Here is a 13,143-nt window from a genome sequence, read left to right as displayed (position 1 = left end):
ATGGTTTAGATGCCAAAAAGCAGGATCATCCTGATCCCCCTGGAAGGATGGATTCAGGCTGGATTTAGAAACATGAAAGGTGTTGTATATAACCATGAAATCATGATAGAACTGGTACGGATACTATAATACAGTCATACTGAAAGATTTCATTCATTTAATCAGCAAAATTTTAAAAGTAAAGAGAAAATGACAAAAAATCCTGTTGCATGATTGTTTTTGATTTGTGTTTGATCACTTTCTCCATTCAGACTCAGAAATTGGACATATAAATTGAACTAAACCTGATGCAAACGTAGCATATACAGCTGATGATGGAGATTCATAATAATAAGTAAGGAGTGAAGACATACACATGCAGCGCACAAGACTCAGATTTTTCTCATAAATGTACAACAAAGCACACAGTCTGCCATCTATTTTCTACTCTCACTTTTCTTCACCCTTGCAACGTAACCTCTGGTCTCTCATTCTCCACCCAGTAAAAGGTTGGATATTGACAGAGAGAGAGTAGAGGAGAGGAATGTATCCATTGCTATTTGTCTGCAAAGGTGCTGCAGCTGCCTGCCATCCATTAGAGACCATTAGTCCTGAATGTGTGCATGGAGGACGGCGTTGTCAACAACAAAGAGTGGTGGGTTTGTATTCCACAGTAACTATTTATTGAATTTACAATCATATGTTTTGCTCATTTAGCCTAGTCTGCGTCTCTCTGTGCATACAGACAGAGAGGCAGAAAGCTGCAGAGGAGTTGTGTTTTATGTGTTTGATTGCCTTAGTCTCAGCAGAACTAACACAGAGAACCTTGAGACGTGACAATTATGAGTTTGTCAAAGCAGACACAGCTTTATATTCAGAAACCAAGTGGGGGTAGAAAGATTTCTCTTCTTATTATGACTGCGGATGACCGTGGGCTCAGAGGAACCATCCGTGTTGAGGTTCCCCTGAATGCAGCCATGACCGATCAGATAACAGAGAATAAATAGCTATTGCTCCAAAGCCAAAGGACTCAGTTTGTTCCCAAACAGTGTATTCAGAGAGGGACAGAGGAGAGTGGGGAAATGTCAGCAATCTCCTTTTAAAGAAATGTGTAGAGGATGAGAAGAAAGGCACATCTTTGAAAAGGAAAGCTGAGACACCGAGAGGCTGCGCAGAGAGAAGGTCACAGATGTTCTGTTTCTTTTAAATTAAAAGGGACATTTTTACTTGGAGGGAAGACGTTCAGTTCGCTGATGAAACAGTCTTGCTGAAAGCCACTGTCAATGGAAACAAAGAGGCATTTTGTATGACGTTCAAACTGAGTCTTTGGATCATTAATAAGCAACAGGTTCACAAAAAGAAAGTGTGTTCGTGTGACTTTTCTCCTCTTTGTCAACATTTCACCTCGCTCTGCAACAGCGACGTCTTGTTCCCCCCTGAAGGATTCTTACCCGCACGTTATCTTATTCACAACATCCTGATAATTGTTTTTTTTTTTTTTTTTCTTTTTTGGTTTCCAAAATTTAACAGCATACTGTGCTGTATCTTGTGAATGCAAGGCAATTTGACAACCCACGAATGCTCCACAGGCACAGTCACAAAAACATAACGCAACACCCTTTTTTTTCCCCCTGCTACAAAAACAATTACTAGACCGGGCTTGGACTTTTGTTTGAGTATCCAACTCCGTCTAGACGCACTCAGACGTAGTAATGAATGCTGTTACAGCCTGTGTTTCATTTTCATCACTGTTTCCCTATGCTGCAGAATGACACAGGACCCCAAAACTGTCCAATAAATGACTAACCTTCACGTTCACAACACTTGGTTTGTGAACCTGACAACAACTAATAGGCAATCATTTACCTTTTTTTCCCCCTTTGTTTCAGACCAAGGGAAACCAGGTGTGAAAGCGATTTTAGAGCACAAAAGCTTTTTCCAGCTCAACATGAGGAATCCTAAGTCTATTATCACACACAGCTGATGGTTTTGTGATTCATCATGTTGCCGGAGCCTCACTAAAAGTGCAACACATCACCGTGCAGATGGCCACAGCAAAACAGCTCCATACTCTGTGTTTATATGCAAGACATGCACATACTGTGTACAACGGTCGTACAGCACATATCCAAATAAATTGGCTGCATATCTCGCAGTTTTCCACTGCTCCTCCATCATTAAAAGCAGCAGGTGAGTACGTTTGGGTGTGTGTGTGTGTGTGTGTGTGCATGAAAGGTAATTACATTTGTACATTAAGGGTGTGTTTATTGTATAGGCACACAGAGTGCATGCATAAGCAAATAGTCATGACGCTAAAGTCACTCACTCCAAGCCTATCATGTTTGCACATTTCACTTCATCCCTTTATTTCCCTTCTCTCTTCCCCCTCCTCCCCTGCCCTTTCCTCTCCCATCCTTTCTACTGGCCTCCTCCCCGTCCCTTCATCTGTCTACAGACAGTATGTATTGGTATAGAACCTTGGCAGGTGTTTGTTCATTCAAGTGACACAGTTTTATAATGAGAAAAGTGCAAATTTCAGAATATACATTCAGCTGCCTGTGTCTGGATATGACTTCTCTTTTCCTTGTCAACAAGCCATCTGGGGACTTGAGTGTCTCTGTGTGTGTGTGTGTGTGTGTGTGTGTGTGTGTGTGTGTGTGTGAGTGAGAGAGAGAGGCAAGAGAATGCAATGTTTATTGAATAGCTTAATGTATATTCTGCATCTCAGCCGTTCCTCAACCTCCATTACCTGTTATACCTTTCCAAGGCACACCGGCCTTTTAAAATGTAAAATGTGCCATACTCCATACAGTAATTGGCTTGTGGAGATTTTTCCTGTGACAGAAATGATTTTCTTTCATCAGTTTCTACCTGCCATGCTGAGTTCAGTGGGACACCTCCAGCAGCCCTACTTCATTAAGTGAGAAGCAGGTCAGTGAGGAGACAGCTCTTGCCTCTAAACCCTGTTGTATTTTGCATAGGGATACATTTTCTCCCTCCAGCTCAGCAGTAGAAGAGCAGGTTCCTTGGTATGTGTGCAGTTTCATGTTTTTCTAGGGTGCCCGCTGCAACTCTCCTTCATCTGCATCTTCACAATGATTGTTTCTTGATAATGCTAAAAAAAAAAAAAAAAATCTTGATTTTCAATTCTATTATAAAATGTTATTAAAAGTTTCTTTTCCTCAACTCTGTGCTCCAGAACTTTCTCCCAGAAGAGAGAAAGAATAAGCCTGCTGCTAAGTGTGAGCTAATTATTCCCATTTGCCTCAGGTATTTTTCTCTACACCTCGCATATGATAAGTGGCTCTACTAATAATGGCAGTAATAACTGGATCTATTGCTTCATTTGACAGTGTCGTCTCTTTCTCACCCTAAACTGCTTTACAGCTGTACAGCAGAAGAAACAAAGCTGACATTTGCCCGACACCATTTTCTCTGATCCACAGGCAACACGCGCAGTCAATGACAACTATACTCTGCTTCTAATTATTATACCTGTCTGCACCTCTAAATACGATGAGAACACAAGCATGTCGACAAAGCTTTCTTATCAAAAGCTGAACGTTGCGCTCAAGCGCAGACGCGTGAAAAGAGAGGTGACAAAGGAAGAAGATGCAAAATGTTCAAGGTCAAAGAAAAGTTTTCTTGTGTCTTCCAGAGGTGATAACTGCGTCTGAAAGCTCTCATAAAATGCCTCCTTAATTCCTCTCCTTTATCCCACCAAGGCCTACATTCTGTCTCCTTTCTCCTCTTTTTCCTCCTCTCATGTTTTATGGTCCTTGTCTTGGAGAGAGGGGACTTGTTAGGGATCTTTGGAGATTTACAGTCAAGTTTTTTCTATCAGAGAGAACACCGTACCAATCTTCAGACCGATATGAAAGGATGTTTCATAGAGGCACTCTTCGAGGAAAAAAAAAAAAAAAAAAAAAGACAGCTGTCTCGAAAGTTTAACTTTCCTGCTAAGATTAAGTTTCGGGAGAAAGTTCTGCTATTTGTTAAAAAAAAAAAAAAAAAAAAAAAACTCAGGCACTGTCAGGCATTTCTTATTTTGTTATTTACTTTGGAAAACTTTTAAAAGCCTATCCCCTAAATTGCTCAGGCACAGATACTCTGAATGCATCAAAGCTCTCATGGTTGCATACTGGGGAGGTGGGATGTTTGACATTCCACATGCACACACGTATATGTGCACTTACATACACATGCACACACACACACACACACACACACACTCACACAACCACAAGCTGCCAGCAAATTGATTCTGACAGATGAATATTTGACATCTGAGGGCCTGAATAGCTTCATATTGAGCAGCTCGGGGGCCTAAAAAGGAGCAGTTGGCCCTTAGCTGTTCATCCATAACGCTAATCTTAATGTTTAAACAGATTCAATCAATCTGCAGATGGCACAGCACAGGCAGAGATGTCCACTGCTGGTACAGTGGTAGTGGTAATTCTGCAAACAACATCAATGCATTGTTGTTGTTACAATGAGGGCTGCATGTAGAGAAATGGTGTTGTACTAATGCGCCAATACGACTGTGTGATAGTCACCGTTTCATGGTCAGTTTGTCTCTTCCGTGAAACAGCATGAGACAGAACCAATCTAACTGACCATAAAAGCGGCCTCAAATTTAGCATTTAATTGGCAACACTCTAAATATTAATCAAGCATTTTGTCAGAATGATGTCAAACCCTGTATAACTACAATCCATATTCATTATGTCGGGATAATTTCATTGCCAAATTTCACTGTCAAAACATGGAGGTCAGTTCTCCTGTCCCTTGACCAAGGCTTAGTGGCTGCTCCTCAGGGATGGCTTTAATGCAGAGGACCAATTTCACCAAAATGTACCTTGTTGAGTATAACTGCATGCAGCAGTGCAGAACCTTCTTCTTCTAATTGTCATATCAGATGTATAGAAAGAAATGCTCAGTTGTATGGAAGAATATGGGGGTAAATTCACTGAATCATGCATGAGGTCGTGTACTGGTTATGTGGATGAAACGTTAATTTGATGTAGCATTTGTAAAGGTGAAAGGCCCATACTTAAAATATAAGGTAGCCATTCCTCCAATTCATTATACAAACCTTTTGATTCCTTCAAAAAGGAGAATTTTACATCCGATGGCATAAAAACAACAAAGGAATCATTGTAGATATTGTAAATAAGGGCGAGCGTTGCCCTGAGTTACGTGTGCATGCTGTGTCCGTCTTACAATCTTTTCCTGATGTCAGAAAGTGAGTCAAAGTCAAAACTGAACAGAAATGCAATCAAGAACAAATGGCTCTTGAAGTATGACCTTGAAAAACGAACTACTCCACTACCGTGATGCAATGGCTGTCTGTTTCATCCCGCAGAGCACCCACGTTCTCTGACAACACGCGTGTTTCCGCTGCATTAGTCACATTTTGCCACAATGTATTAAGGTCTACCAAATGTGTGCTGTATGAAGCTTGTAAGGACAGGTAAACCACGATCCTGGCAGACTGTGGAAGGCAGGGGTGGACAGATAATTAAAGAAAAGAGAAAGGGATCAAGGGCATACTGTAATACTTGAAAATGAAAATACAGATGTGGGTGAGGAATTGGGATGAAAAAGGGTTAGCAAATTACAGCAACCGTGTTGAATAAATGATTTGAATGTCATACCTTAGCCAGTGCTCACACATGATGAGTCCACTTAATAGGCCTGCAAATTTTGCCTGGAAAGTAATTACACATAGGTTCTTTCTAGTATGGGAATAACGAATAAATTGTAATTATGCCTCAATGCAAAATTTCTCAATCCAAGAAATAAAGTCATTATCAAGTCTTGAATTACATGAAACCAAAAGAGCAATTTGTAAAATGATATTAACCTCTTTCGAATCTTATAAAAGAGAGAATCCCTCTTGCCCAGCGCTCATCTCTCTCTCTCTCACTGTTGAAGCACAGCTTAACTCCCTCAGTGGTAAGTGATGGAAAGGACAAAATTGGCTACTTTCGGGACAATGACTTATTCGAAATTCAAACAACTCCTCGCAGCCATTGGAGCACCTTTGAGAGGACAGGAGACAGGAGGAATCTCTTTCATCCGACTAAACTTAGAGGTGAGCCACCCAGCCCTGACATTGAACAACACCTGTGAAAATGGCCACAACTCAAAGGACTGTAATGGAGACAGTTGCTGCGTTTGTCGTTGAAAAGCCAATACGTTTATGCTAATGCTCTGTGGCTGACTTTAATAGAGGATGTGGCACACGCTGAGATGAGACACATGCACATGCGGGCACATGTTGCAGGCACAGACGGCAATCTGTTGAATGAGATGCCAAACGTTACAGATTCAGCTGCCTGTATACAGAGGTCTGCGATATTAATCTATTCTGTAAGATAAGGCGCGGAAGATTTATCATTTCTATGTATTGTCTTTTTAATAAGACTATGAACAAGTAATGAACAAGTCACATATTCCTAGAGATAATTAGAAAACTCATAAAGAGTTAATATCTTGATTGTTGCTCATTTTCTAGTTCAAATTTCTGCACCAGCGTCCAAGCGGTGTTTACAAATTCCAACGCAGAGTCGGCCAGTAACCTTAAGGAAAGTAGATTTTGCTCTCTTATAACTAATTGTGACAGAGCAAAGTATGCAAAAAGTGAGCGAGTTGGGGTTTTCAGCAACCATGTGCTTGCCCTAATCCCCATCTACTTCTTCCCAACAGGCAGCGAGGAAAATTAATCTGAAACCTACTGTGCTCAAAGGCATTCGCAGCTGAGACATCTTTCCTTTCTCACACTGCCAGTGGCACTTTGGAAACACTCACCATCTCAGCGCTCCCATCAGCATGTGCATCTGAATTTGCCACATTCAGCAAGACAACTCCCAAAACACACACAAATACACACACATATACCCAAACCCAAAACAGCAACGCAATTCTGAGGTTTCAGTAGTATCCCTTTGCTTTTCTGATAATAAGAGAGTCCTTGGCTGCTTTTTCATTTCCAATCTCAGGGCTCTGCACTGGAAATGCCATGAAATAGACCCCCAAGCCCGACCCCTGGTGTGATATGGAATAACCTGCAGAGAACATCAACTGTTGAATTTGATGTTCAATGCAGCTTTTTACTGCTGCTGCTTCCAAGAAAAGGCAGGGAAGTGCACATGTGAGTGGTTGAAAATTGAAATGCTTTGCACATTCATGCGTTCATTTAGTGCATGCAAAACGACATGCAAACACAGACACACGCATGCATGCACGCACAGACACACACACACACACACACACAGTGCGTGAACACACAAATAAGGCAGCCCAGTGGGCAGAAGGATAATGGAAGAAGACTGTGTAAATCCCATATGTGCTTAATCCAGACACTTACAAGAGAGTGTGATTCATACTCTATTACACTCGACTAATACAGCTGAGAGACGCACAGGGCACAATCATTTCAGCAGGCATGAACCAACAAAATAACACCCATGAATCCTCTTTATGGGGACTTTACTGAAGAGAGTGTGAAAGGTCAGGAATAAACGCTTTGTACTTATTAGCCATTAAAACATTGGTGGCTTTGTGTGTGTGTGTATTTGTCGGTGCATCTTTGCGTATTGGTGTGTTTGCACCGCGGTGCCTGTAAATGTGTGCAAAGATAACAAGGCTTTGCATCTGTTCAGTAAAGGAACTTGACTGCAGGACTGTGCAGGTCTCCAGTATATAAACCGTTTATTATACAGAGCTTAGAGTATTTTCTGCAGATCACATCCTTCTCAGGATATTTTCTCTCAGGAAGTGGGATGTGAGGCTGTTAAAAGTCCAATATTACAAAACTTTCTCTCTTCACTTGATGTACTGTATATTAATGGTTTAATAAAGACTGAACATTGAAGTGACGGTAATTTTACCTTCACTTTAATGAATGAACCTGAAACTTAAAATGAACCTAAATTTGCAGGTTTGAGCTATTAGTTTGAGTAAACACATTTTAACAAGTGGACTTGCTCCCTTTTATAAAACATTAGTGAAATCCTTCCCATTGGGCATGCTGGAAAATCTCCACTCATTAGTTTTAGATCCTTTCAAGTGGAATCAGTATTGTTGGCCTGTCAGGGTCCATTATTGTGCCTATTTGAAAATCTAATCTTCATCCTTGATGTTTTTGTGCTGAAAATGTTTCAGTGTGCTGCAGTATCATGTACCTTCATTTTGTTCTGCAACTAATTGCAACACCTTGAACAAATACACCAACAAATAGCTAATTGGGTGCAAAACAAGGTAAAGTCCATTGCCAATAACTGTTTGTGCAGTACTGCAAAATGTGAACGTGGGTCTTTGATTATATGTGACCAATTTAATGTTCTCACACCATCAATTATACACAAGGCCATAATTTCGCACCATCCAAGGCTCGGGTGATTGCATTTGTTCTTTTAGCTGAAATTGAATTCATACCGTGCCATATGTGCTGGAGGCAGTACTAGCTAAGTACCGCAGGATTGCAGTGAAGGTCACTTTCACAGCGGGGTGAATGGTTGAGTGTGTGGGCAGTTTCTGATGTTCTGACTTGATTTGAACAACAAGTATTAAACTTTCAAGTTTAATATCTTTTATTCAGATAGAAGAGTAATAAAGAAACATGGAGTGTAGTCAACCTGCTGCAAGGTTTACACTGATCATGTTTGCACTTGAGATCAATAGAAATCAATGACAGCAATCACCGAAGCTTCTGTCTACACGAGCCTGCTCCTTCTGCCCGCCCGCTCATCTCGAAATCCAACCAAATTACGCCTCTGCTTATCTAATGCTACTTTCCAACTATCAAATAGACACAATAAACAATTCTGACACTGGTGTAATATGGACTGCACACAAACAAACAAATGAAAGAACACAAAAAACAGAAACACTGAAGCCCCCAAACTGTTCATGGCAGGTGATGCTCACCACTGGTTATCCTGTTCTAGGCAAAACAAGTCAGGAAGACTGGCCTTCAAGTGTTAGCAGAGGGGTTTGTGTGTGTGTGTCTGTGGGTGAGCGTGTGAGTGTGTGTGTGTATGTGTGTGTTTGTAAGGCTGAGGGATAAAGTAAAAAACAATAATAGCCACCCTTCCCAGAGGAAGGGTTTTAAAGTGTGTATCATTTTCTGCGTGAAAACAGAGCCCCGACAGGAAAACACAGACACATGAAATGTAGGACAGATGCTGTGACACAACAAAGACGGCAGCTTATTCAAGTGACAAACACACAGGAATAACGCAGGGGTTTTCAGGTTGCTCTCCAACCTAAAAAAGAATAAAATAAAAATCCTGTTCTTGTGTGTTTTGTGCATTTCTCAACTACCACAAAACTAACACAGGGAATACTTTGTAAGACTGCATCTGTCGTGTGCCTGCTGCTGTCTGTCTGCCAGTCTCACACTCACCTTTCTTGTCCCCGAAAAAGAGGGTCTGCTGCGCTGGGTTTGACCACTGGAGGGAGGTGTTGTCATTATACTCCACACGGCAGGTCAGGTTCGCCGTCCCACCCTCTGTCACCGTCATATTCTGAACCAGAGGGTACTGACCGCTGATGCCTGCACCGGGACACATGAGAGAAACATGTTAGGGGATGAGGATGGATCAGGAGGGAGAAAGAAACGCAGGCACAGTGAGACAGATGGCGTGTTTTTGCTTTGTTAATTAAATTTGTTGAATAGATTTAAATCCAGTAAAACGCTGATCATGTCGAATCAAAACTACGAAGCTAAGATCATGTGATTTTTTATCAATTCGGCTCTTAAATATGTGCGTAAAATAAAGAAAGCACATCTCTGTCACTGGAGGAGCAAATCAGCTCCTCGCCACCCTACAGGACAAAGAGAGGAAATCTGGTTTATGTCTTTGAAAAAACCTTAACACCCTAATTAGAAAGCAAATGTTCAGGCACGATGGCCAGTCGCTACTGTGTGCTAAATTGGACCCTAACATGGAACACACAGGGGGCATTTAGCCTGCGGTACCAGCCCTGAAACCTCAGCTACACGGGGAAGACCAATTAAAAACCATTCTCCGTGGACTTGCGTGCCTGTGTGGACGGAGGTGTGTGTAACGCCTGCATCCAATGAGAGAAACAGAAAGATAAACAGAGCTGCAGAGTTGTGTGTGGCCGAGCAGAGCTGCTTTTCAGCACCATGGACAGGTCGCTTTCAAAACCGGTTCGTCAACAGCTGCCAGCCAGTTTTCAGAACTCCGGACAGCTCACATTGTTGTGTGTGTGTGTATGTGTGCATGCTTTACTGAGTATGTGCTTTAGTGAGTATATGTGTGTGAGAAAGGCTGTAAGCAAGTAAATAATAATAACCATAAATCTATTCCTGTCCCCATCCCCAGAGGACAGGTTTTAAAGACTGTGTGAATAAAGGCTTAGGTAAGAAAGATTATTTATCCCCAGCTAACTCTCCCGTCTTAAACCACCATCCCCCCAGGAAAGGATCATAAAACTGTAAAAATAAAACAAAACATATAAAAGGAAAGGAATAAATAAAGCGCAGAAATGAGGAGTTTCTGCATCCAAAATCTGCGCGATTCTGTCAGATACCTTTTCCATTCAAACACCTTCAAAGGTGTTCGATCATGTTTAGCAGGCAATTTCCTTACTTCAGTTAATGACTGCGCACGTAAGATAAACAAACCCTCTGATAGCTCTTGTCTGCAGGGTCAGCAGGTGAGACAAACCCCATCACTGACAGACCTGTGGCGGAGGACGCGTCGGGAGGAGAGGGGATGAGGTGAAGGAAGGGAGGAGAGGCAGAGAGAGGTAAGTCAAGGAGCACGGGTCATTTCCAGTGTTGATTAAGGCCTCCCGAGGTTAATCATGCATGTGAGAGATAGAGAAGGAAGAGGGGGGAAACGGAGGAAAAATGGATCTGAGCTATGGGAGGCTAGGAATATGTTTTATTCATGAAAGTTTTGCATGAGGCATGATCTGCCAACGATTTACCGTTCTCCTGCGCCTGCCCTCGCTCTCTTTATTACTTCCTCTCTTTAAATCACTTACTTTTTCTCATTTTTCTCACTCACGCAGTTGGGCGACATGCAGCCCGGTGTGATACATTTTATTTCTTTTGTGCTAGCCACAAAGGGAAGTTAAACGCCATGCCGAATGGTAGCAATGATGATTTTTGAGTGAGGTGCACAATATGACAATATGAGTGTATAATTTTTGTTCATTACTGCTGCGGATGTGTCACCGCAAAATGTCACTGAAGATGGAGACACTCTGGGGATGTGCTCGATTGTTGTATTGTCAACTAGGTACTCTTGCCTGAAAATATAATCTGCCTGTTTGTTCTCCAAATGATCTGCTTTGAAAAGAAAAAAAAAACATGAGATTTGTTATGGCAAAGTGCTAAACATGCCCTGTGGTAACTTGGGTGCATCCAAAATGATTTATCTATCCAGACTGTCGATGAAACAAGAGCACATTATGATATAATAGCATTTCAATTAAACTCTAAGAAACAGATATGTGGAAAGATACATAGTACATATACTGTAGATATGTTGTATGATGTAACAGCACACTACAGGTGTCACACATGAGACCCTGCATCCATCAGGGCAGAGGCTAAGCTATTAAAAATATCAAAGTCTCTTTTTGTCTTTCCCTTTTTTCCTCTCCAGTGGTACCAGTGCCTACACCTAGTAACAATAGACCAGGGATCCCTCTGCCTAAGCTCTGCGTCAGTGTCTGGTGCTCGACAGTCCGGTGGGACTGAAAGGGCCAAAGGGGCCACAATGATGGTTATATTAGAACAGTGCATCGCTCTGTGCGCCTAATTGGCCGGTGGAGTAGGTTCTCTCGTCCTCCCCTCTGGCCACCCAGACCTGATTTTAATGTATCTCCTGAGGGAAGGAGGCAGCTGTTCTCTCCTGATTTCCATGTCTAAATTTAGGTCCTTCCCTCACTTCAACTCCATCGCTTTCTCCTACTTTCAGTTTCGTGCTCTGTCTTTTCCAGTTCACATCCATTCCACTCAATTCCCTTCTCTCCCTCTCCGTCTCTCCCGCCTCTCTCCCTCTCTCTGTGTGTGTGTCGCCTCTCCTCCTCTGGCTGATCCCTGAAGGGTGGCATTTCCACTTTCTTAGTCTCTCATTTTCATATTCTCTCTGTCTCCCGGTGCTCCCCGGTCTTTCAAATTTATCTTGATCCTACCTTCTTTCTTGTGCTCAATTGTGCTCTATCTCTCATGGAGAGCGGGGTCAGTTTAATTGCCCTCCACTTTGACTGACATGCCAAGGCTAAGCCAGGTCAACAACATCCTCATCTGCATGCCATTATGTTGTACTGACATAATGAAATTAGCTTTGCTTTATTTAGCTAGAGTTGGATAATATATATGTCACCATAAATGGCATGTACTATAGAGCAATGCAAGACTTGACTCATTTGGGATGGTGACTTTGGAGCTGCCGTTAAACAAATAGCAATCATATTTTCCTCTACAGATCCTCAACCAGAGCTCATTCTCACACTTTACTCTCCACACAGCTGTCTCCCTCGATGAGCTGAATCTTAACTTTAATGGGACCACTCAACACCCTCCCTCCACCAGTGTATTCACTGGCCAACAATCAAACCTGGCTGCAGAGCTCCCCCACAATCATTTGGACTTTTGCCTCCCACCATGCAAAGAACCACATCCAGTGTTTCTGAAAAGACCTAACTATTACTTATCCCAAAAGCATATGCCTGTGCGGTCAGTAGAGATATTCATGGGGCACGCAAGCACATTCAGACACACAGTACCTGTTGCCAGAGCAAACTACCGGACAAATAATAATGATAAGAGTATCCTGGATGCTTCCTGTCTGCTCTCCGACATGACCTTTCAAGCAAGAGCAGCTGAGTCTAATAACCTTTCTTATTTAGGCATTCAAGAAGCAGAGAAAAAGAGAGAGATGCAGGCAGACAGACGGACAGCCTGGAGCTACTGACCTTTATACCAGGACTGGAGCTCAACTGAGCTGTAGAGCCATGATGTATGGCTGGGAATACAGGATTACAAAATGGATAGAGGCAGTCCACACAGTTTTGATTTGCTGATTCACCTTTTAAGCCAGTCAAATGTGCCTTATAAATGCAGACTTGGGATTTCATTGCTGTATAATTGAAATTCAAAGGAAACGCCTTGCT

General features: G+C 42.1%; 1 protein-coding gene across 4 annotated transcripts in view; it reads right to left on the bottom strand.

Annotated features, from left to right (window-relative positions):
• cadm2a (cell adhesion molecule 2a) overlaps window positions 1-13,143 on the bottom strand; it is a 201,446-nt gene that overhangs the window by 45,598 nt on the left and 142,705 nt on the right. For all 4 annotated transcript variants that reach the window (XM_076750562.1, XM_076750560.1, XM_076750563.1 and 1 more), the window contains one exon: window positions 9,392-9,541. In XM_076750562.1, the coding sequence (XP_076606677.1) occupies window positions 9,392-9,541 (150 nt within the window). The remainder of the gene's footprint in view (window positions 1-9,391; window positions 9,542-13,143) is intronic.

The sequence above is a fragment of the Chaetodon auriga genome, chromosome 15 (genome assembly GCF_051107435.1).
Source record: "Chaetodon auriga isolate fChaAug3 chromosome 15, fChaAug3.hap1, whole genome shotgun sequence".
Taxonomy (NCBI): Eukaryota; Metazoa; Chordata; class Actinopteri; order Chaetodontiformes; family Chaetodontidae; genus Chaetodon; species Chaetodon auriga.
This window is presented reverse-complemented; position numbering and strand designations above follow the sequence as displayed.